Below are 26,830 nucleotides of genomic sequence, written 5' to 3' on the forward strand. Positions count from 1 at the left end.
ATGCTTTCCTCCACAGCTCACACACCATTTCTCAGAGAAAAACACACATCAAACCACTCGAGCACAGAGAGACTCAAATGTTTACCCTCGCTGGGAAGGTATATCAGTCTCCTTCTCAACATCCCCCTATCCTAATTTAACAAAAGTAAAATCCATATTCTTAAAAATGCAAAAGAAGAAAGCAGTAAGGGGAACAGTAATGGCTTTCTCCTTCTTGACGCTTAAAAAAACAAAAACAAAAAAAAACAACAGTGCGGCACAAGCAGTCATACATCTTGTTGCAGCATGCTGGTATCCTCAGAAGCCCCCATCCTCTCCACACTATAGGCTACTTACACCTCTACTAACAGCCAATCGCCTGTTAGAATAGTGGGCAGCAGTGTCAGCGTGCTCCACTTAGCCTTGTGTGTACGTTTGTGCTCCACTTGGCTCTCTGTGCAAGTGTGTATTTGTTGTGCATGTGTCTATCTGGATGTGTACTGTTACTCTTGCGTGTACGCATGTGCACTTTGTGTGTGTGTGTGTGTGTGTGTGTGTGTGTGTGTGTGCGTGTGTAGAGCAGGATGTGGGAGTGCCCGTCCATTGATGAGCTGGATGAGAGAGGAGAGAGAGTTTTCCAGATCCCCTGGGGCGCTCGGCTAGCACTGCCTGCCTGCTACTGCACTCACTGCACGAATAGAGCGGGTAGAGGGAAATACACACACACAAACACGTATACATGCACACAGATAACTGATGCCAGCTTATCAAAGTTAATTTGGATTTGTTAACAAGGATGCAAGCTGCCAGGAAGGAAAAAAGAGCACGATTACTGACTCTCCCTCTCCATCTGTCTGTTTCTATCCTTCCTCCCCTCTTCTCTTCTCTTCCCCTCTCTTTCAGTTTTTGTACTCTTCCTCTCACTCCTTGTTCCTTATAAGATATTCATGGTAATTCAAACACCACTGAGTGTGTGTGTGTGTGTGTGTGTGTGTGTGTGTGTGTGTGTGTGTGTGTGTGTGTGCCCGCGCACTGGTGTAATGCAAGCCACCACGGAAAAGCTTTAACTATCACAAATGGACAGCATCAAAGAGGAGCTTGCATGTGTCTATAGCAATAAATGAGAGCGTGATGAGAACAAATGTACGCTGCTCTCTGTGTGTAAGAGTGTATCACTGTCAGGATCGCATCGCTCGCAACTCACTTTACTCAGAAGCAGGAATTGAGAAGGAAATCGGAAACAATTCAAATGCTATCTTTCAAGTGATGGCCCTCTACTCTTTCCTGTTGAGCTGGAGGAAGAGAACCAGTTTCCTGATAAATGCTGCAAAATCATTATATAGCCCTAACCTCGATGCTGGTGTGAACGAAGATGGCACATGTTCGACAAATGTCCACACCATGTAATCCCACATGTACAGTACTTTGTGTTTCTATTTGTGTACAGGTTATTTAGTTATGTTTAACATAAGCTCCCACTTCCAGGCAGCCAACTTAATTCCAGTGAGGAAGAAGAAGCAAAGGATAGCGTTTCTAGCTCGTGTCCCCTCTCACTGGAGAAGCATGTGGATCAAAGTTGAAGTAGCCTCGAGGCTTTGCACTGCGATTATTTGAGTCTCATTTTCCAACAATTTTTAGACGCGGTGAGACAAATGTGCAAATATGTCCCCCGGATATTTACTGCATGTATTTTCTGCTCGTCTACATGGTATACGCATCGCATCTGTTGATCAGCAGAGGGAAAGAGAATTAGAGTGTGAGACAGGTGATTGGCATGTGACAGGCATACAGGAAAAACAACAAGCCTTCTCCTCCAGATGGAGGCTCAGGAGTTGAGAGCAGTGACTCAATATATGTGCAAAGGTTGTTGCTTCATACATCAAATTTAATGAAGCACTTGAATGTGCACAATACCAATCCTAACTCTTGTGACAGTTTTATCTCACTGCACATGTGGACATTTATAGCTTACAACATGTAGACTATACTTGGTAGATTTTACAGGCCAGCACTTCATCTGCTCTTTCTCTCTGATGCAGATAGAACTGGTTTGGTGTTATCCATTTGTTTGTAATTATGGCAGAATGGTAAAACTACGGCTGAGTATTAAACTTCAATACTTTTTTGGTACTGACTGAAATTTGTCTATAGCAACTGCAAGTGCCAAAAAGTTTAATAAACTAGTCGACTATTTGCGCACATCTCTGCTTAATACAGTTATTAGAGAAATGTGATTCTTTTTGTTTGTTTTCTTTCCCTCTAAAGTAATGCAAAATTAGCAATGTGTTATCATTGATTATAAATGAGTCATTAATATTGCATATGGTAGTCCCTAACATGAACAAGAATCCTTGGACTCACACAAACATGCAGAAATTATGCAGTGTTAACACTCCTGCACTATGAGGCAGCCTGTCCCTCTGAGTTTCTGTTCTTGTGTTCCCTGTGTCACTGAGCACTAAACAGCTAATTAAGAACAGCAGCTCGAGGAAAACTCTTTCATTTACTTTTCATTAGAAACAACTGTAGAAACTCAACTAAAGAAAGTGAGAAGACATGATTGAGAGAGAAGCGAGTCTGGAAGCAGCCCGAGTGGAGACACTTTTACACCCCAATTAAGAGGCTCGGCTAGCTGAGTGTTTGTGTTTGGCTGTGGGCTCAGGCCAACAGCACGCACCATTGAGCACCTCCATCCTTAATGCTGTCATTTTGTTGGTGTGTGTGTGTGTGTGTGTGTGTGTGTGTGTGTGTGTGTGTGTTTCTAACATCAGCTACTATCTGGGACAAATTTCAGACTAAAGACTGGTTAATTGGGAATTGCTTGGGCAAACTGGGGACAAAAGCCTTGTCCCCCAATTGGTAAACAGCTTATTTTTTGGGTCAGTGGTCAGGGTTAGAGTTTGGCAAGCAGTACTTACAGTTAAGGTAACCCTCCAAGAAATGTAAGTCTATGTAATGTCCCCAAAAGTAACTGAAGTCAATGTGTGTGTGCGTGTGTGTGTGTCTGTGTGTGTACCTGGGAGCTACACTTGAAACGCCCCGCCATGTTTGTTTTGCTCTGTTTATTTTGCTTTGCCCTACCCCTTCTCTTCCCCTACTGCTCATCTGGCCCTCATCTTATCCACACACACACTGTCCAGTTTCATTTGATAGCATGAGAAAGACGACACTGACGGAAATGTCATTAAAGACATATTATGGAAAACCAAAGAAATATTATGGAAAACCATAATATAATGTGTACAAACATCAAAGTGTAGACTAAAGTCTTTATAAAATTTCAATACAAAATTGCCTCTTTGGGTTAGCAAGGGAACACTAGCAAGCATTGTTTTCAGACAGACTTGAAAAAAATCCAAAAACTGTCAGTTAATAACCCTTCCATAATGTCTTCAGGACGTGCATTTGACCAAGCTGCTTTTTCATCCTCTCATAGACTGAACACTGCTCACAGAGACAGGTGCTTGTACCCGCAGCTCCATGGAAATGAAGTTCCAGTTCCTGAGAGTTCCAAAGAATCGCATAGATTTCATGCTGTTAAGCACCACAAAGTTTCATTTTCAATTCTTCTCACGTGCTCTCTGTTTTTGCAAAAGCCTAGAAGGTAGTTAAAGGTCTGTTAAACATCCATATATCAAAATGAAATCCCCATCCCCCCGTTCAAAGCTGGGCAGTGTTCGACCCGCGTTCAACTCTGGTCAGCGGGAGGGTCAGAAAGCCACGTTGAATGACGCACGTTGACCCATTTAGATCGACCACCAGCGCATGTTTAACCTGTGTTACTGTGACAGTCTGAGAGTGGTACGTGTAATGGAGAGAGGGCATTTTCCCTTTTGTGGCTTTTGTCTTTGGGGAGGTGAAGCTGTGACTCTGTACGGTGTTGTGCGTGTGTGTGTGTGTGTGTGTGTGCCTGCAAACAATCGCAGCAAACAACAAAGCACGTAGGCGCAGGCGAAGTGAACTTTGACCTGAAAAGCTTTCTCTCCTCCAGCTTGTGTGTGTGTGTTTTTGTGTGCGTGAGTTGTGCAAGCACAGCGCTGGCTGGTGTCTGCGAGGCTGAACACAGTGTGCCAGCCCTCAGCAACAGATAGAGCCTTATCTAAACAGGAGATCGACTGTTTGCTCCCATTCCCTCTTTCTCTCATCTGTGAATATTACCCTTACTTCCTCTCTCTCTGTACTTTTCTCTCTCTTCACCTCTCATTTGTAAACCCACTCCTCGGTCTTGTGGGCTTGCTTTCTGACCAGCAATCTGCCTTTGTGTGCGTCTACTATCCATCTGTCTCTCATCTATACAGCAGTGTCTTGTCAAGATATTAAACTTTCTTGATTACATTTAATTTAGTTTATTATTTTTTTAATTCAGCCAACACTCTTTGGCAATATGTCGCATTTTAACAACCACTTAAATGTCTCACTGACAAAAAAAATCCTCCACTCACATTAAAATGTAATTTATTGTTCAGAGTTACAAGTTTGTTATAAATGGGAATAAATTAGACCAGAGGTGAACGGCTACGTTCATCTCAGGTCAAAACTGACCAGTCGAAAGACAGCAAAGACAGAAAGCAACTGCTTTCCATCACTTTCATTTAGGAGTTCTCCAATTTCTTGCACCAACAAAGCCAGTATTTTCAAAGCATGTTTTTTTTTTTTTTGTAGTTTAAATCATCCTGAGGGCATCATGTGCAAAGATGTGATGGCAAAGGTTGTATCCACATGCCTACATATCCTGTCTGTCTCATTTACAGCAGGTGCCAGTGACCCACTGACATCAGACCTGACAACCTTCCCTTTCTCCTCCAGAAGTGTGTTTTTAGCTCTGTTCTTTTTCTTGCCAATCTGGAATTTCAACACCAGTATCAAACATCTTTTTTACTGATGATCTTTGACTGAGAAATGATTCCTTTCTTTTTCTGTTTTCCATAGGGACATCCATGTCCAGGGTCAGCTGCAGATTGGCCCGTGTAGGACGGGTAGGAATTCACTGCTCAAAAACCAATCTTATGATGGAAGAATTCCATCGCATTAAAGGCCCAGTGTGTAGGATTTAGGGGGATCTAAAGGCAGAAATAAAATACAATATTCAGAATTATGTGATCATTTGCGTATAATCACCTGAATGTAAGAATCGTTATTTTCGTTACTTCAGAATGAGCTATTTATATCTACAGAGGTAGCGGTCCACCATGTTTCGACAGTAGCCCAGAACGGACAAACCAAACACTGGCTCAAAGAGGGCTCCTCGCATTTTTAGCAGCCACCGCAGGGAGGGGTGAAGCTAACTCCTAAATCTTTAAGACTTAATCCTACACACTGGGTCCTTTAAGGCTTTTGGAAGATTTGATGCCTTGAAGAAATGCATTTGTGTCGACGCCCTGCTCTGCAGCGCAACACAGTGTGCGTAAAGCACACTGCCGCTGTCGAAATATGCTGTTGCACTACTACTAAAGCAAGCAACCGCCAACATTCAATCAGTCGACAAAGCTACAGCCACATGAAATTGACTGTTATGATACCATGTACCTTTGCTTGCCTGTGGTATTTAATTGTACCATATTAGTATTATTTAAGACATATTTTGAATTCTACCATATAAGTGTTATTTAAAAAATATTAAATGGGCTGTATTGGTGTTATTAAAATATATTGAATTCTGTTGCATCAATGTTAAAACAAATTGACTCTACTGTATTTGTATTATTAAAAAAACTGAATATTTTGTGAAACTATAATAAAGCATTTGATCAACCAAAAAACCCTTCTGTTGTCTGTAGTTGATAACAATGACAATACTACTACTACTAATACTAATAATGATAGTACTACTACTACTACTAATAAGAATAAGAATAATAACAATAACAATAATAGTGTCATGCCATACAACATGAAACCATGATATTTTCTCAGATGGTTATCATACTGTGAAAATCTCATACCGTTGCAACCCTAGCATATACACACCACATACATATGTTTGCCAGACACACACACACACACACACACACACACACACACACACACACACACACACACACACACACACAAAATGGAGAAAATAGCACTAGGCAATGAATGTCAGATCTCATACACTCTCCAGGCGGTCTGGATTGCCAACAAGTTACTTAAGGACCCTGCACAGTTAAACATGACATGTCCTGGTTCTCACACACGCACACACACACACAAAGTGGTTTTCCTGCTTGTAAGGAGCATGTGTAAGATCAGAGGAATGCAGGCTCTCCCTTGGCTCTTACCTAAGGCAACTGGAACCCTGTAAAAACACAACAAAAACAACCCCACAGTTTCCACTCACACATAAACTTTAATGCCCCATCTAATGTTCCTCCGCCCTACACCCGTGTCTTTGCTGCACACTCACGCATGTGTGTATGTGTGTATCTAAGTTTGTAAACTGTGAGTTTTCATTCACAGAAGCCTTAATTAAAGATCCTACAGTTTCCTCACGTCACCACCCAGCATGTGTTTCACTGTACAGTATATCACTGCACAAGCACCACAGGGGAACAACACATTTCTCTCTCCTCAGGTTGACATCTCACATCAGTTTATCTCATCTAGGTTGACCCCTGGGGCAGAAACATGCCATGGATACTGCTACACCTGCATAGCAACAAGTTCCATAAAAGCAGTATTCAATTCAAAACTCACTGCTAATATTACTATTAATGATGCTGCTCTTGTTGTCATCATTGCTGTTACACAACATATACTTTTTATGTTATATATATATTATTCAAATCTAAAACAGCACTGATTTGAGAAAAGCACTAGCTTAAAGTCTTAGAGTTTGGCTGTTGCAGTTTAAAAACATGTGCAACTACAGCTCTTGCCTCTAGTGTGGAAAGGCACGTAAGTACACGTATATCAAACACACACACACACACACACACACACACAAACATTTCCAGTAAGTGTACACGTATCTTCCTTATATGTAGCCCACACACACATTCACAGCCATTGCATCATGTTCTAGAAATGGCTCCTGCTTTGACACACAGCCTTTGACTAAAGTGGTGCCTGTCACATGACACAGCAGAGCGCAGCGTCATCCCCGCTCCCCTGGCCTGTCCGAGCCAAAGGAGACATGAACGCACATGTACACAGGTTGTTTGACGTACTGTGCACCCTCTTTCGTTTATCAGTGGACGTTCTTCAGTTAAAAGGTCAGGGCGTTTGTCTCTGAAATCAAGTCCAGGGTCCGTATTCATCAAACTTCTCTAGACTACGTTTACAAATAATCAACTTGGGAGTAAAAAAGTTCTCTGAGGAGAATTTACTACCACATTAAAAAGTACAGACAGCGAATATGCATGGAAAGTGGGGAAAAAGGAAAAGGAAAAAGTGGTGTAACATCCTATCAAATGCTCAACCAATATAAATGATAGGCTAAAATTATCACCACTTCTGAATTATACATATTGCTTCACTTAATGTATAATTCATCATGGCCAATGATATTTTGTACAAATGCTCCAAAACATGTTCTAGGAGTTGCTCACCTTTGTCCATGTACCGCGATCATCTAAGAACTGCCTTGCTATTAACCAACTTAAAAGACCTTTGTAATATTTCATATGAGGGTTTGTTAAACAGACAACTGTTTCCAAGTGGTATTACTATTGGTGTCACTGTCGCTAAGACAGCTTTCTGATTTGCTCAGAGCCCAGCAAGTAGCAAAAACACAGTTTCTAAATGAAGTGAAGAAACAATGAACACCACTCTGCAAATAAGAAAGAAGAAAGAAGCGTGTTTGCTGAAAACGTAAAGAGTTATCATAAGGCGTCAGGGTGGAGTAGAGGAAAACATTAGGAGAAAAAGCATGACTTCATTCATTCAATTACTCTATAATGGAGACATGAAAGAAGACAGAAACGGTGCCAGCCTGACTAGATCACCAGACAGCCTTCATTTTCCTGGGAGATCATACCTGGTGGCAGACAGAATTGCGTTGTGAAAGCGAGGCTGACAGGGAACCAATCTAAATGCCAATGGTGTCATCGCTCTAAAGCCATTACATTGTGCAATCAACATTTACTTCATAATGATAAGTTAAAGCAAAAAACAACTGCCTATCGTCAGTTGAAGTTTGTGAGTGAGAGTAAAGGTGAACGAGGTACTTAAGTCAAAATTTTCCCTTTTCTTTGACAGATACAGGCCTACAGTCTACACAAATACCAATGTTTTCCAACAGTTCAATCTTAAGATACAAATTGTCATTTTAATCTAACCATTAAAACAAGTTGAGTGCTGTGCACCTTGTCTAAATCAAAACTCTAAGGCAGTGTGTGTGTGTGTGTGTGTGTGTGCAGAGACGGAGACTGAGACACAAAGAAAGCCATTTCCTGTTTTACTTTCCCGACAGTGAGACCTGGCAGAAAATCGAGGAGCCAACATTATATGCGGGCTGCAACAGTCGATGTTAAAGTATAAACATGGCCGAGGTCGTTATGCTTTGAACGCTAGCCTTTTCTGTCAGACACAGAGACAGAAGAGAAAAAACAACACAAGCTATAATCGCCTTCAAAAAATAATAAGCATTCTCTCTGTGTGTCTTACAATAGAAGCCATTCTCTGTGTTTATGGTAGGAGAGGAAAGACTGACTGACTGACTGGCCGACACACTGGCAGCTGGCTGCAGCATCAAGTAAACCCACAGCTCGTTTTTACTAAAAGGAGAGAAAATCTGTACAATTTCTAACAAACAAGTGCACTATGCTGTTTATCCTTGCCCATCAACTCGCTCACACTAACCCACTTTCTTTCATTGGATTTTTTCCCATAATGCCTACCTTTGATTATACAGGTCCCTGACTCAACAATGCAGTTGAGTCATTTCACACATCAAGCAGATCCCGAGCCTGTAATTACAGATCACTTGCCCACAATGCACCAGTCAATGAATGCTAATCAGAGGCAGTCCGCGACCCCTGGCTGCTGATATTAGGAGCACCCCTCCACATCATAGAAATCATTACATAAACCATTTGGAATGAAAACATCAGTCGTCTCGATTGATTTCTGGGAAGAAAAAAAAATCTCCAATGCATATTCTCATTGCGTGTCTCAACGGACCACTTTGCAACAAGCAGTGTGATGGATTCTGGAAAGGTGCTACACTATCATGTCTGCACATAACAGCCAGTCAATATGGAGATTTTTCCACTGCTCCATACCGTGGCAATCTTTTGTTAATTTGATGAGTATCAGGCTGGTTTAAACGCCTGACTGTGAGTGATTCTCTAATGGGTAGCAGGGGGGTTTCCAAGTGTCACACTGTGAGCCCCCCCTTAAGAAAAGTCAACTGCTGGAGATGTAAACAAGTAGTAGAATGTTGTCATGGAGTCAGATAAATGTGGGCTACAACCTGAGCCCGGTTTCTTCGCCTAAGCTTGTTTACAAATTGGTCCCATTAATAGTACACAGAATTAGCTATTAGCAGCTCCTGTTTGCAACGCACGCATGGATATACAGGCAGCTCTCATTGGACGGCTTTGATACTGAAGAAAACTTAAAAACCTGCTGATTCTCAGGCAACTTCTGGAGGTATAAGGCACATTAACATAAAGACAGACTTACTTCTCTGGCAGTGGTTCTGTGACCAGCACCGTCCCCTGAAGTGCCCGTTGATGGTGTTCTGTGGGCAGATGGTCTGACCTTGAGCCGTGCCGGGACACACATCTCCGCACTCCCTATCATTCTTATTGGCCACGATGAAGTTGTCTTCCACAGAGTCCAGGATTTTGGACCAGTCCAGGGTGGCCAGGTAGCACAGGTCTGGATTCTTCTCGATCCTCACGGCACCCCGGGTGATATTCATGAGACTGTGGAGGCCCACCTCCTTCAGCTGCAGCATCTCATAAATCACAAGCGCATAGTTGAAGAAGAGATTGTTTCCACGGATCACTGTCAGGTTGGGGAAGAGATCGCTGAGGGTCTCGAGGCCGTAGACCCTGAACAGCAGCACATAGTCGGTCACCACTCGCAGCTTCGGGTAGGTGAGACCCCGGAAGTCTTCGGTCTTGGTCTTAAACATGAGCAGAATCTTCAGGTGGCCCTCGATGATGGTGCAGTTCTCCAGCGACTGGAGGTTGGTCACATTGTTCCGGATGTCCTTGCTCTGGCAGACTGGAGCGATAGAGAGAGAGGGAGACGTGAGAAACAATAAGACATAAAACACAAGCTCTTTTTTTAAATAACTGTTTCAGAATTTAATTAATGATTCATATTTTGTTGAGGTGCCTTTTGAGTATTACCTTGGCTCTCATTTATTCATTTAAAAATAATTCACACCAGTGTGCTGCCCAGTAAAACCTAGCTCTGCTAGAACACTTTTACATTAGACACCTTGTTGTAGAGTACATCAGCATTCATTGCTGATTTAATCAATTAATAATTTAGCCAACAAAATGCTAGAAAACAGTCAAAAGGTCCATCACAGTTTTCATCAAATTGTTTAGTTTTTAAGGTATGTTTGGTATTTGTCCTTAAAAATTAACTAAAAAATAACTTGTTGATGAATGAAAAGTTTTGAAATGGTTTATAGTGTCTATTTATTGAATAACTGATTAATCAACTTATGGTCTCAGCATATTTAGTCTATCGTCGCTGTTAAAATGTCTTTAATTACTTCAGAAAATAATGAAAAGAGCACACATACAGCACACAGTATAAATGCGGAAACATGTCATTCCTTGCAATTAGCATGACTGTGGCTTACAGCAATGGGCCAAGCAGGCAAAAGAAGTCATCTGCGATTTGCAACAGTACTAAAAAACCGGATATGAACATCAACAGATGCTTCTTTTTCCCAGTTAAGCCACGAAACCACTAGTGATCTGCATTAAGTAGAGCAGAGCCATTCATGAAGCAGCCTCAGTCAAGTCTCCTTTACAATCTGACTAGCGCAAGCACTCTCTCTCTCTCTCTCTCTCTCTCTCTCTCTCTCTCTCTCACACACACACACACACACACTCTCACACACTCTCACACACACACTCTATCTTCTCAATGGCTCCACCATTTCTCCAGAGAGCAAATTATTGTATGGCACTGTCTGAGCTGAATGAAGCAGACATGAAGGGGTTAACAAAAATGAAGCCTGGAAGTAAAATGCTTATCCATGCTCATTCATACTCTTTAGCTGCTACTCAGTGGCGCGCATGCACACATACATGCACAAATCCACATTTGGACTGGCAAATGCATTGCGCGCGCGCACACACACACACACACACACACACACACACACACACACACACACACACACACACACACACACACACACATCAGAGGAGTGGAGAATTCATTAGGGCACAGTTACTTAAGAAGATGTACAGAGAGAAAAGGCATGCTGCTGTTGCTTGCTGCTTAATGTATTCCTCTGCAGTTAAAGGAAAATTACTACGTGGGAGGGGAGAATTCCTTATAGTTTAAATTCTAAACACTTTTTAAAAAAACAGGTTTACAAAGTTACCTAGCGATATCGCCCACACGTGATCTCTTGTCAAAGCAGTCCATCAACCATAATTGACACACACGTTTAGCGAAAGTGTTCATAAGAAGGTCATGAGGCATGTTGTTCTCTAAACTAAACTGAACTAAAACTAAACAACACAGAAACAAATAAGAAGACATCTCCTAAACACAGTCCAGATTCATCACCGCAGCCCTTTTCCTCCAAACTCCCTCTTTCTTAGAAAGAGAGGTGGGATGTTTCTCTACCAGTATCAGCCAACATGGACAGGCTTGTCCTTCATTACCTCGTCAAAGCAAGTGTCAGCTTATGTGAACAGGTTTGCCGTTTTAAAGCGGTTTGACACAGTGACACTCCGGAGGCTGTTTGAATATGGTGTTAAAGTGAGAGGTACATTTGCATAAATGCACACACAAGTTCTGCTGCGTCAACCCAGCCATTCGCATTCATTGAACATACTCATTAAAAACAGTAGAAGTGGGGAGACACATAATACTAATTTGTTCACATGACTTAAAGTGCATGCACTGTATCAAAAACATTAACATTAACAGATGGTTATATGAAGAAAGAAGCCAACATTAGGCTACGTGTCAGGCATTTAAGTCATGTCATTGAGTCATATTCAAAAGAATGCTTTGTAATTTTAAAAGGCTGAATGAAATGCAAAAAAATCAACACAAACTGTTCCTCACAAATATATGACAAACGATCACCAATTAGTAGGAAACTTATCATATTCAAAGCTGAAAAACTGCCTGAGCCTGTGCATGGAGGGGAAAATGTGTCCTTTATCGCAAAAGTGATCTAATGGTTTCCACCTAGTCTGCTGCTTCTCGATCGATGATGCACACATACACCTGCTAATCACACTCTGTATCACTCTAAGAGTCTTCCATCCCTCTTAACGGTGTGAACCCCATCTGCTTGCCACCTTTTGCAGTTTTCCATTTATTACGCTCAATACCCCACTATCACTTTGCACACATGGTAAAAAATGAGAATTCCACTAGAACATGTATCTTAAAACAGAGCAAAGTCAGAGCTAAGTGCGGTGGACTGCTCCATTCTATTGAGCTGTTATTGGCCCTTGTCATTTCCCAGGTGTAAGCTACCTTTTAACTTTCCATTCTGTTAATGGTTAGCGAGACAAACATGTCAACAATCCAGGTACAAACTCTGACCAGCAGCACATCAATGGAACAGTTTAAGTGACTTCTTGTAATGGATATGAGCCAATAAAGCCCGTTATCACCACACTGCCAAATAAAACCATGTTGTTTATTACAACAGCATGTTGGCAGTAGGACTGGGTTATTAAGACGTGTAAAAAGTCAAAGATATCAAATGGTCAAAATGAATTTTCCTAAATGCCAGCTGGAAGCCTCTGGAAGGAAGATTACTTTAGAAAAAACATATCTGGACTAGGTCAGAGCAAGAAAACAACAAAAAAACAAAACCAAATTGAAATTGAAATGCCCATGATCAGTATTTCACATAATTATCTGCATGTATATGTCAACATAACCTTCTGATTTCGTTCTCTGTGAATGTGACTGATAAAAAAAATAGCTTCAAAATGCACTATTCTATTTATCCAAACAACATCTTAGCTGAAAAGAAATACGCACAAGATACTGAGACTAAATGTCAAAAACTTGTTCTTTGCCTCTGACAGCTGACAAAGGAGTGATGAAACATAGGCAGGTATGTTGATAACTGTTATCTTATTGGACAGGGTGACAAGATTTTCAGGAGACAGGGAACTGTCCAGGTGAAATATTAAACAGTAGTTCCCAACAGGACTCCTCTGGACATGATAGAAAGCCTACCAGTGCAGCCATCCTGTTAATTATTCAAGTAAACTAGTCAGCCAGTAGCTGACTGGATATCATTCTCATCATATCATGAGGAAGGTCACACTGCACTGCACTCCCTCAACTGGACACACATAAAAGGGCGACAGCTGTCCATACCTACGCAATCTTCACAAGGAGAAGCGGAACAAGATTTTCAAAACTGAATTAAAGTTTACAGATTATTTACAACAACAATGAAATTGTTCCAGATGCAAAGAGTGATGCAAGACTTAACCTGACACAGAGCCTAACACTGACTGACAAAGTTTTATCTTCACTCAAACGCAGCAGAGCTTGGACTCCGATGAAGCCATCAACTTCCTGGGAGTTTAAAGTAGTAGAAGTGTTTGTCAAAGCTTAGAAAATTATCAGAAAACACTAATTTGCATAGAAATTATTTCAATGGAGTATTCAAATGTATCCACGTCAGTGTGGACGTGGCCAAAGGCCACTCAACTTTGCACACTTCCGCTTGCAGCCGGCCTCGCCAGCAGCCAAAAACAACTCATACAATAAGACGATAAATCTATTCCAGCATCTCATCAGATAGAGCAGAGTTTCAAACAACAACAGTAACTCATTCACACAAGCTAGCCATGTATGCCTTGGCCACACCCTCTTTATTAGAGACATACTGTATCAGAAACCAAAACACACTTCTTTCACCACTATGTGGCAGTTGGTGTTATTCCCAGTGATAACAGCAACCTTACACCTCTCTGCCCTTCCTGCCTTATCTCCTTGACACATCAAACAGGCCTACAGGCCACCCACTCGCTGTCAGCCTGCAGTACTAACCGGATACCTATTGTGCAACACAACAACATAACAAACTACATTACACAACACCAGCAGGGCCACGGTGCAACTCACCTCGGCCCAGAATGATCTCCAAGACACACCAACGGGACACAAACATGACCTTTCACATGAATGTATTTTTCCCACCACAATTAAGAAGTGTGCCACTGGAAATGAGGTCTTTCTCCACACACAGCAAGCTAACAGGCTAACACATATATCACGTCTCCTGTTGGGGAATCTTTATTGACACAAAGAAATGTTAGTGGGCCATGAGGGGGAGCAGTAGACGGTGCTGCTGGGAGCTCCCTCCGCAAAATGGAGTCTTGTTTTTCGACTGACTGGAACGAGAGAGAGGGGGAAGGAGTGGGGGGGTGGGTGTGGGTCATCAGGGGGCAGATGGAGAAGAGGGGAGGAGAAGGAGGGAGAGTAAAGGAGTGGAGGGTTGTTATGGAATCGGGGGTTGGCTGCGAGAACCACTGTGTCTTTAAAATAATGAGCCATCTCCTCCCTCTCTCCTCCCAGGTTTAGGAGCAGGGGGGACACAGGAGAGGCAGAGAGCGCGAATAGGGAGACAGAGAGAGATTGAGTCAGAGGGGAAACAGGTCGCGGGCAAAAGAGGGGAAGAAGAAAAAGGGGAGGGGGGCAGAGAAATGATGGGAGGGGAGTGAGTGGGGTGAAAGTGTAACCTGAGCTCAGGCAGGAACGCGGAGTGACGTAAGGGACCTACAGGACGGTTGGTGATCACATGCATGAATGGAGGGCCGCTATGGACCACTGTTACATGACAAGCAACAAGCACACACACATAGAGGCTCAGAGGGGGAGGGAGGGCATGTACTGGCCAAAAACACAACTATATTCAATGTTCACCTAATATACAAAAACAAAAATGTGCCCATGACTGGATATATGAGGGGACAACATGGGACAAAACCTGTTGAACCATTTTTTGTTGGTCGTGTAAAGAAAGAAAATTAATCCAAAAACAAAACCATGAATTGCTGTTTTAATTCACTACATTTTGACTTACATAAACAGACACCATAAAAAAACTGGTAGACACTGTGTGGGTGGGGGCGTTCAATGGACAATGACCGTGACCCCTCTATAGCCCACCCTCCCACTGAGGACCACCCATTAGCAGACAGCTTGGTGCTCTCACTGGCTGTACAGGAGCTCTTAATTACAATAACAACCCAATCAGGCGCTAATGAGGCCGGGGGGAAAAGGGGGCGAGGTTTGTATCGGAGCAGAGCAGAGAAAGGAATAACAGAGCACAGACTGGAACGTACTGTACCATACAGCAGACCTCTATAGGAGAAATGTGGGCCATCCACCCGCCTTCCCTGTCTGTTTGACACTTAATTTGGCAGTAGGAATGAGAAAAGGAGGAGGACGAGGAGGAGGAGGGACGTATATAGGGGTGTCAGACAAACAGAAACAGCAGAGGAAAAAGCTTAGATAGAGTGAGGTGAATGAGTTTCAGTCTTCAATAGGAGATTAACAAATTAACGGTTCCTTTTTGAAATTTGATAAAGAGATTTTCAGGAACTTCATCCTCAGAAATGTCAGTTCTCTTGATAAGAAAAACATGAAAAAAGATTTCACTATGCGCGCTGCCTGAATAGCTACAAGGTCTTTTCACACAAGTGTGTTAACAGAAAAATTTGTCCAAACTGTTCCGACGAAGGCCTGCAGCTTCTGTTGTCCAGACAAACAATGCCTGAATGTTATTTTACACAAGGTACGCTTTAATGCTAATTTAATATGATGTGACCATTCATACGCCACCACTAATGCTGCTTCTACTATTTCCTCTGCTGGTCCAGCCTCCAGTCACATACAACAGGGCATAATGCAATATGCCAGGATGGGATAGAGCCTAACGATATTGTGGAAAAAAACACTATAATTCGTATTTTTCTGCAGAATTGATAGTGATATTTAAAAAAAAAACATGGAGGTTTTAACATACGTAATTCAAAGCAGAAAGAAACAATATCTATTTTTGCCCTACCAAAATACTTCAAATATATGATGAAAGATTTTTTTTCTCCAAAAAAAAATTCTTTTTCGGCATATTTCTTTCATTGTTGTCACACGTTTATACACTAGATGCTGAATTCTACATAAGACCTTTAGTCTGCTCGGAGAGGTACTGTAATTGCTCTTGTGTGCAGGAGGGCCATGCATGTGAATCTAGCAAGCAAACCATAATTAAATGAGGCTAAATTACGTTATTTATCAGAGGGACTGGCTGTTTACTTTTAGGATTAGTCATGAAAAGGGAATATTGATAGTTTTCATTTTCCACCAAGCAGTAAAATGATTCCTTGAAATTATTACAATGCTGGGTCTAGCGTGCCTTATTAAACTGCATCCTTAGCAATGTGCCTACATTGCAGTGTTGATGCTGAAACAATATATTTATCAGCCCTAAAATGAAACTTCAGCGGTAATGCTAACACAGCTTATGTAGCTCAATTTCTGTAATGGACATCAACCACATTGTGGCATAAGCTCCTTGTTCACACACAACCATTTAAGAGCAAAATAGAGTTAAGCAGTAACTATATAGGCTGCATGTGAGAAAACACCTATTAAATACTGAGCCTTTAAAGTGTGGGTAATGTATAGCGATGTAGTAAATATATAACTTATGTAGCACTTCTGTTCTCTGTGACGCACAAGTAAGTAATTTGAAACTGAGATGTCAAAATGTCTCTGCACCAACAATGTCTCAAGAAATTCCAGTACTTTTAATCTACTTGGCCAGAGAGAACAGATTTTGATTATAAAGAGGTGCCATTCTAAAAAACAGATAAACTTAATACTGGTATCAGTTTCAGTTTTTCAGGCCAGAATTAGACGTGTCCAGGCTCACCTTCCCACAGAAAACCATAATGCTTTGGACACAATTCAGGCACAGTGTGAAGGAGCTATATGGTAGCAACGGAGAAAGAAAATACATTTTACCACTTAGCAAATCAAGGCTCTGTGAAATGGAAGACTGTGGGTTATGCAGTGTGCTTGCCACAGTATGATCCGAAGAAGAAAACATCTAACCTCTCTTTTACTTCTTTTCCTTGCAGATATTTCTTAGATCGTAGGAACATTGGCTGTTTGTTATGAGTGTGACGAAAAAAAAAGCAAACTTTTCTTCAATTTGCACTTATTCCATGTTACTTTAATGACTTCTGCTAAATGGAAGAAGCCCCTGCCGTTCTACTCGCTCTCCTTGTCAAATACGAAGTAGAATTAGCTCATAGAATAAGCTCACCATAATTACAGCTCAGAAATTACTTGAGCATGACCGGTGCAACGAGGTCATGCCAATGTAACGGCTATCTCTGACAGAAAGTGCCATCTCCACTATTCAGTAAGCACCCACAGCTGCAGCCTTCGTTATAGTGAAGCTACAATTTCAGACAGATTCTTCTCTTATTTTTAGAGTTGTGCTCCCTGCAGAGAATTTAATATGCATCAACTAACAGTAGCTGGCTGGCAGTGAGAAAGTGGATCACAGTGGTAGTTTTAGAAGGCGAGAGTGGAGCCCTCTGTGGCCTGGGGACAAGCCTGCCTCTGCCTTCCACTGTAGCGCAGGGCACTGTAGCACGTTAGCTTAGCATGAAACCAGACCTGACTAGCATGAAACCAGGTGGCAGCTAACTCTGGACTGTGAGAACTTTCCTCTCTCTGTCAGCTTAGGCACACGTTGCCCCCGATGAGGTGATCTGCTGATTATAGATTTGTCAACAGCTCAGTTGCTGAACAAACCCCAGGAGAGAGAATATGCAGCCACGGTGCCAAGTGGACTGCCAGCGGAAAAATGCATTTGTTTGTTAATATAGCTGTGGAAAGTCCTGAGAAGTAAAGCCAGCTCCCTGTGCGCCCACTGCCAAGCTGTGGCTTCAACAGTGAAAAATGATGCTGAGAAATTGCATGAGAGGCATTTTGATTAACATGTACCAACTTGTACCTCCAAAACAAAGAGAGTTGAGGGCCAAAATAACAGTACATGAGCCAGGGAAAGACAGAAAGGGGGGCAGTTCGAAGTGTGGAAATAAGCGCAGAGTGCCATTAAATTCAACCACACAGGAAATATTTTTTAAAATCTTGTGTTAACAGTGAGAGGGGACAATGACAAGAGATACAACGAGCGAGCGCAGCTGACATGTGCACCTTGATTGACCTGTACTTCCACATTTGAGGACATCAGATAAAGATGGGGGGGCTTGGGAATGGGAGACGGAGCAGAAAGAGACAGAGAGAGAGAGAGAGAGAGAGAGAGAGAGAGAGAGAGAGAGAGAGAGAGAGGGAGTGTGTGTGGGTTGGAGCACCTGTTCCTCCATTGCCTCAGCCTCCCATTGAGGAGCATGGCAAGGGGAGCTGACCTAGCCTATTTATACACAACGCTGGGTCCCGTTACAGCTGTGGCACAGGGCCAGGCTGTGGCAGATTGAAGCGGGGTAGAAAAGAGCAACATGCAGGGCCTGCACTGTCAGATGGCTGGCCAAGGGAAGAGAGAGGCCTAAATCAGATCACACTGGTGACTTTGGCTCACCTCCTTCCCTCTACCTTCCAGCACTGGCAAAGGAGAGAGGAAGGCATGGATGGAAGGAGAAGGACGGGTACAGACAGAGGGAGACAAAGAGACAGAATATAAAAAGACACAAAGAATGAGGAAGAGAAAAAGAAGTGGGGGGGGGGCATGCGAGGTGCCAGGTCACCATCACTTGTTTTTAAAAACAATGACTCACTATTTTCTAGCTCCACCGAGCTTGGTTTGACCTTGGACTCAAGGTTGGTGAGGGGGAAGAGAGGGAAAGAGGGTAGAAGAAACAAGAGCAGAATGTGTATTGAACTGCCCTGTCTGACATTTTTGTTCGAGTGACAGGGTACCTGATAGGAACTGATCCCTCGAGTCCATGTCCACCAACCCAAACACCAAAATAACCAGCGTGGAGAGATGTGTAGTCTGACAGTGAAACATGTCTCATGTCCATCTTATGATATGAGACAACTGAGGCTCTAAAGTCTTTCAGTACCCCCCCTTTCACACACTTAAAAAAAAGAACAAGGGGTTCAAACAAGGGCTTCAACTTGCCCACAATTTGCAAGGGAATTCAAATGAATTTTATCTAGTAACTCTGCAGACTGCTAGCCCGTCTCTATATCTCCAGCATACTGCTGCACCCCTGTCCTGACTCCATACTCAAAAACAGCAAACAGGCCAAGAATTTAAAATCCTCTGTCCATACGTAAAGCAGATAAGACGGTCATTGTCTTTGTATCTGAGGTTTTTTCTTACTGCCCAGTTCCTCATTCCTTCCTCAGCCCTTTCTCTTTCTCCCCCCCTCTGCCTCATATGCTTCTGCAGCACAGTGTGGCAAAATCTAAGCTTTAGAAAAGAAAAGTCCCACAAAAGAATTTTAAAAAGCAGACCACTGACACAAAACTGCAACAGGCTATTTCAAACAAATGCACACAACCACACAGATCTATTCGATCTTTCCGCTTAATTCCATGACCAACTGCAACCGACATGTTCCCGGTCTAGAAAATAATTGGACAGCTGGAAATACACAAACCAAAAAAAAAAAAAAAAAAAACTGAAAAAGTTCTGGCCACGCCTTACAAAACAGCTAAACCAGGTGTCGCTCCAAACAAATAAAAAGCATGTTGGGGGGAGCAGCATTCCTAGCATAGTCGAAGCATTTGGGAACAGACAGAGGACTATGAAACAACAGCAGGTAATCAACTGCAGGATGGACTGTGCCAAAGATACAGTGCAAGACAGACAGACAACACACACACACACACACACACACACACACACACTGACACACACACCAGACACACACAGAGTGAGTAATACAAAAAACATCTGATGTTCCTTTTCATCTTCCCACGTTAGCGAGGGGAGCGCAGCGCAGCGTCTTGGTGTGGTGAGCCTTGGCCTGAGAGGGAGGCAGCCGGGGCTCAGTTCCCCTGCTTGACTTGCAGCCACACGGCAGCAGCTGCAGGGCCCAACCCCACCAACACTCTGAGCCACAAACCAGATCTACACATGAGGCTGGATGAGCTACGCCTGCCTGATGGCTCTGCCAAATCGGCTTCTTCGATGCTGTGCGGCTGTCCTTCTTCTTCCAAATCTGCCTGTCTTCCGGTTTAAGACCTCTATGGTTGAGTATGTGACACTAAATTTTGCATCCTAACCGTCTTCCTGTAGTGCTGCTTTATGTGCTTTAGTAACTCAGCAACAGGACTGAAACAGAAAAATCAAGACTAGGAGGAAAGGGAGAGCATGAGAGTTGTGATGGGACGGCTGCCCAGGCTGTAGCTAAACATGCTAACACTTTCTTTTGACACTCAGTAGTTTTAACCTGCAGCAAAAACAGTTTAGGGTTTTAGCAGAGGTATTCCCTATGTGATGAATGGACGAGCGAGCTCATCCCAAGCATGGCAAATCCTATTGATTTGACTGGATTGCTGCAAGGCTGCCAACTACAGCTGAATCCAAAATTTGGTGCAAACAAAGAAAAAAAACAAGTGAGGAGGAAATAATTTGATTCTAACTGCCTTGAAATGAGACTCTGATTGTTTGTGCGTGTATATATATATATGAATGTGCCTGTGTGTGTGTTTGTGTGTGTGTGTGTGTGTGTGTGTGTGTGTGTGTGTGTGTGTGTGCGTGCAGAGAAACTATAAAGAGGAGTGAGGAGAGAGGTTAACAAGCAGAGGAGATGGGAAAGGAAGACTGAGTGAAAGAAAACAGGGCAGAATTTGAGCGATGGAGAAAGCAAACCGGTACAGGAGCAAACAGAGAGACTGGGGGGTGGAGGGGGGGTTACATTGGGAGAGTTGACAAACCAAGACGGAAAAGAGGGAGAAGCTGAGGGGAGGCTGGAGGGATGGAGAGCAGAGGGGCCAGGTCAGTTTAATGGCCTGTTTGTCTGCGCTGTTAGACCACCAGCTCTCACTGGCTGCTGCAGGAAAACCTCTCACAGTCTCTCTCTCTCTCTCTCTCTCTCACACACACACACACACACACACACACACACACACACACACACACACACACACACACACACACACACATCCTGCCTCCCTGCTTCCTTCTTTCCATATCTCTCCCTCCCTCTACCTTTTCCATTGCTCAGGCCTGTACCCACAGCTTCAGTGCCTCCTTCCATTTAAAGTCTAACTGCAATTAAAACGCATTTTGTCTGCTACAGCATACATATCTGCTCTCTAAATCACTTGTCTTACGGTCTCATTTAAGAAAAAAAAAAAAATCACAAAGCAAAAGGGAGAGATTTACATTTCATATTTTTTGGTTTCCTGATGGCGCCCCCTAGTTTTGCATTAATTCAAAGGAATTCTGTCAGGTATCTGTCTGCATAGAGGGAGACCCTTTATACAGAAACACAGCCAATCACATCTTGCATTAAGTACTAACATCACCATTCTCTCAGAGGAAGAGCACGCGGTCACACTGACCCAGACGGCAGCTTTACAACAGAAGAGCAACACACATTAACTTTCCTCCCAGTGTTCTCCTTCTCGAACTTAGAAACATCAACACACGTCTTGCTCTCCATCTTAGCTTAAGGGAAGGAAAAGTATGCAGACTTTGTCTCTCATTCCTCACAGGTGAACCTGTGATATTACATTCATGACAATGGGATGGATGGATGGATGGATGGACTACCCGCAAACCATAATGCTTCCGGCCACAGAGGCATAAACACATAACACCACTTTCTTATTGACTTGATACCATGAAGCAGCAAAGCACTTTAACTATTTAGTTGTGGGTTTTTCATTATGGACAAATATCCCGACTCTCAAAAAAAACCTCTTCACAGACTCCCAAAGATTCTCAATCATTGCCCCCCTTTTCTGTACAGGATCTCCACGAGCATGCTGGTTATGGCATGGATGAAATACTGACGTCATGTTAATGCTGAAAGGACCCCCCGGCCAACAAATCACTTGCTGTTCACAAGCCTCTGACAGACGGGTCCCTGGAGTGGACGGTCTGTGGCCACAGCGGTATTGTAAAATGACTTCCATTCATTACACTGTCATTTAACAGCAAGGCATGATTCAATATGCGCCCCCTTTAACTGTAAGTGAATTAGGAATGCTTGATCCAGGCTCATAAACTAGCTCTTCATCTCTCTGTCCCTTTTCACTCCGTCTTGGCACGAGTCCCTCAAGTGTTTGCTCCCAGATGGAGGCTATAGTATCAGCTCTGCCACACTGGGACACTCCTTTCACTCCAGTCTGTCCTTAAGTGTCTGTTTTCTTCACTTTCTTCAACAGCATGACGCTTAATGACCAGTTAAACATTGTCACAGAAGCAAAAGGCACGTGATGCACACACAGGCCGACACACACGTGTCAACAGCTATCCAATGACATTAAAAAAAAAAAGGTCTGACCTGAATGCTTCAAAGCTTAATGTTTTGCCATAACAGATGCTTACGTCTCTACTCGAATGCTCTGTTGTTTTTTCCCAGAATATACGCAGACAGACAGACACACACACACACACACACACACACACACACACACACACACACAGGGGAAAGGTAGACATCACAGCACTGCTCTTATTCAACAGAAAACTTTGAAAGTGTATTTAAGGTCAAGAGCTCTACATTCAGAGTCCATATTTTAGTGATTCAGGTTCCAAAATCATATCGGTATCTGAAACAATGATTTCCGCTGCAGGACTTAAAGATTTTCAAAAGCAGAACTTGAATTTTATTGCAGCTGTTTTAGAAAAATACAGTCAGTTTTTGTTTCTTATCTATCAAAAATCAATGAATACGTTTTGGGAAACTGCGTACACTTATGGGTGGGCGGTATACTGTTTTGTCGCCATCACTGGTGTCACGTTCTGTCACAATTTTGCAATACTGTCATCACTGCGATAATATGCGAGTAGTGGGGCTACATGTACACCCACTAATACCTCTCCTACCACGCGGCAGTTACACGCATCACTTCAAGCGATTAAAAACAGGCCACTGTTCAATAGACAAAACTCTATTCCAACCAGTTAATAAAAACTGCTAGCCATATTAATAAAATAAACCCTTATTAAATCATACAAGCATATATTCTGTAATTAAAAGACCACATTTACTGCTTGGCCGGTGGTTTTGTGAGGCATGGCCAGATTCTCCCCCGCCCAGTTTCATGACAGCAGTGGGTGAAATAGTGCAGAGCTGGACAGAGCAGTACAGCGGGCACCAAGAAGGAATTGAGAAGGAAGGTGGTTTGTATGCCCTTCTTTCTGTTGATTTCCCTCTCCATCTGCCATAATGTTGGTGAGGATGCAGAGAAGAGTGCATATACTCCATGCTGTGAAAGTAGAGGAGGTCTGTGGAGTGCGTACTGCAGTTTGCCAGGACTGGAGCAAGACTTCATGCATTTATTACGAGTAACATTATGGATCAATTAAAACACCTCTTAAACTGTGTTATTTCACTAAGTCTGGGAGAGAAGTCAGTAGTAGAACTGGACTCTGATGAGTTATTGACGGACTCTAATATGTGGGAGTAACTCATTGAATCTCAGAAGAGACATGCTGATTGGTGAGAGGCTCTGACATGATTACAGGTGTTGAGAGTGACCAAAAATCAGGATAGATAATCATGCGTTTACAGTAGTCACCCCTCTGGGGGTCCAAAGAGGGAAAAATCAACCGCTGGCAACATACGAAAATCACAACAGCATCGGGATAATATGTTACTACAAACTATATTATGACAACTATGCCAGAAATGATTATCTACCTTCCATGAGCCCACATTAAAAATGCATAAATGAGTTAAACGTGAGTTAAATGCAGTGAGGCTAGAAGTGTATTTAGACAGAGGGGGCGGGGGGAGCACTGAAGCCTACTGCAAGCACAGCTAGTGCTGTCACCATAGTAACCCATCTCAGGCTAGTTCATCAGGACAAAAACAGAGCCCCCCCTCAACACACACACACACACACACACACACACACACCAGTACTGAACACATTACACATACAAGCATGAGAGCTCATAAAAGGACACACACAGACACAGCGCAGCAAACACAACATAATCAGACAGGTCCATGTGACTGAGTGCTGTTGTTCACAACGTGCAGGTGTACACATTAAGCATCACTTAGGCCCAACTGGGTGCAAGCAGGCCTAATAAGAGAGGAGAAAACAAAAAACAAAGAGGGGGAGAGAGAGAGAGAGAGAGAGAGGTGTCAAATGGATGGTGTTCACACCTTTAAGAGGTTTGAAAGAGGTGGCTTTCCTACCTCATACAGAGCAGGATTAGCAGGTGTGTGTGTGTGTGTGTGTGTGTGTGTGTGTGTGTGTGTAAGACAGGTCTGCAGGCTGTGCACATCTGCAGTGTGAAAGAAAAACAAATCAGTGGATGAGAGTGAACCCTCTTACCCCTGAACGTAAAAGCAAACGAGGGGAGGGAGGGAGAATGAGATAGGTATGGGAGGAGAGAGAGCCCCAGCATAAAGGCAGAGAGACACACACACACACAAGCACACACACTCTGAAACAGTACAGACATGGGAGGGAAAGAGAAGCCAGAAGTTGTTGTGGTGCAAACAACTTCTACTGATTCAATTTTCAGATTTCACTGATCACATTTTCCTGCATGCTTCTCACCCAGAATGCAGGAGAAACGGCTGTTTGGTGAGACTCGTAGATGAATCACAGACGGTGGCTGATGAAGGATGGAAGCTTGAAAGTTAAAGATTATTGATGCCTTGTATTATGTATTTCAAGCTGGCAGGCTGAGGTGTTGTTTGGAGTAGTTTATACAGGAAACAGATTACAACCCCAATTCCCAAAAAGTTGGGACACTGTGAAAAATAAATAAAAACAGATTGCAATCGTTTGCAAACAAACTGTGTTTACTGACAACAGTTTTACAAAGTGTCCCTGAGCTCATGTCGTAATATCCTTTATACAATCATGTGTTCACAAAGTGGTGAACCTCTCTCCATCCTCGCTTGTGAACGACTGAGCCTTTCCAGGATGCCTCTTTCATACCCAATCATGATACTATCACCTGTTACCAATGAACCTGTTTACCTGTGGGATGATCCAAACAGGTGTTTTTTACTTTCCCAGTCTTTTGTTGCTCCTGACCCAACTTGTTATCGAAGTCAGAATAAGCATATAATTACAAAAATCAATGAAGCTGATGAGGTGAAACATTACATTTATTGTCTTTGTACTGATTTCAACGGAGCATATGTCAAAAAAAAAAAAGCATATTATTGCATTCAGTTTTATTTATGTTTTACACAGTGTCCCAGCGTTTTTGGAAACAGGGTTGTAGTAAGTGTTAATTTTTCTAATTTGCCCAGAAAAAATGTCCAGAATGAAACAACTGCAAGTTGCAATAACGCAACAACACATGGACTGACTGAATTTGTGTGACTGTGATCACAAATGTCAACAGATGCCCAGGACTGTAAAATCATGACATGCAAATGAATCTGACATTTACTATCTGTTAATGTCCATGATTAATTTCAATATGTCAAATTTATAACATGCTTTTATTTTATAGCTTGACTCTATCCATTCCTCTGTGTGTGTGTGTGTGTGTGTGTGTGTGTGTGGTTGTAATTAACTGCTTAGAGACTCACTGGGCTGTGTGTCAAATAGCCACTTCTCAGTCATATGACAGTCCTCAAAATAAATTTAACCCGTCAGGTTCAGTTACACAGCCACTCTAGCCCAACAGACTCACATACACAAAAGACACACACATGCACAATCATGCATCTCAGGGCATTTAGACACTCAGATACATGATAGAGATATAAAGCTGTGTATTGTACGCAGCTTCTCCACAGCCCTGTTAAACTGTAAACAAGGTGTTCCTACACATTTCCTTGGAGGACACACGCTAACATGCATGTAAGCTTTCGTCTGCGAGGTCAGATAGCAGAGGTAGCCAGAAAGTCGACCCTGAGACAGTTCGAAGAAGAGTGTCCAACAGAGATGGACACGTTGACTGCTGAAAGTGTGACCTTCAAATTGCGTGATCATTTTCTAAACTGTAACCACCGGAGCTCAGATATATATTCCCATCATATTCCATTCAGCCTTGCTCTCTCATGCTTATATAGATTAATCTGGAAACACTTTAAAAAGTTTTCTGTCTGCACAATTGCTTACATAAAAAGTCTTCAGCCCACTGAATGCCAAAACAATAGAAAAACACTTATATCTCTTGTACTGGGCAGGCGCCGGCCACTTGAGCCAGAAGCTTTACATCATTTCCACTTAGAACATTTCTTCTGTTTTTGAACCGTCTACTAAGCTGGGAGTCATTCTGGACGTACAGCTAAAGCCTGGATCACATGACATTATACACTTCAGTGTTCTCAAAAAGTTGAGATTTTTCTCATCACAATCAAATCAAGTCTGCAACCTTCAAGCTTCAGGCAGCAACTTTGGAAAAAGATGGTCAAAAACTCCACACAGATTGATGTATTTTCCAATATACTCCCATCAGGACATGGACATGGCCTCAGACAGTGTCTGCAAAAGGCCCCCAAAAGACCCTTTTGCTGATCCCCGCATTACAGGGCCAGCTCAACTTGGATTTTACTGTGTGAAGTCACCAACAGTTAAAATAGGGCAGATC

The 26,830-nt window shown here is 42.7% G+C and overlaps 1 protein-coding gene across 1 annotated transcript in view; it reads right to left on the minus strand.

Moving 5' to 3' along the window:
* Positions 1 to 26,830, minus strand: part of insrb (insulin receptor b) — a 76,923-nt gene that overhangs the window by 42,757 nt on the left and 7,336 nt on the right. Inside the window, exon 2 of the mRNA XM_076725935.1 lies at positions 9,586 to 10,134. Coding sequence (XP_076582050.1) covers positions 9,586 to 10,134 — 549 coding nt within the window. The remainder of the gene's footprint in view (positions 1 to 9,585; positions 10,135 to 26,830) is intronic.

Source organism: Chaetodon auriga, chromosome 3, assembly GCF_051107435.1.
Source record: "Chaetodon auriga isolate fChaAug3 chromosome 3, fChaAug3.hap1, whole genome shotgun sequence".
Taxonomy (NCBI): Eukaryota; Metazoa; Chordata; class Actinopteri; order Chaetodontiformes; family Chaetodontidae; genus Chaetodon; species Chaetodon auriga.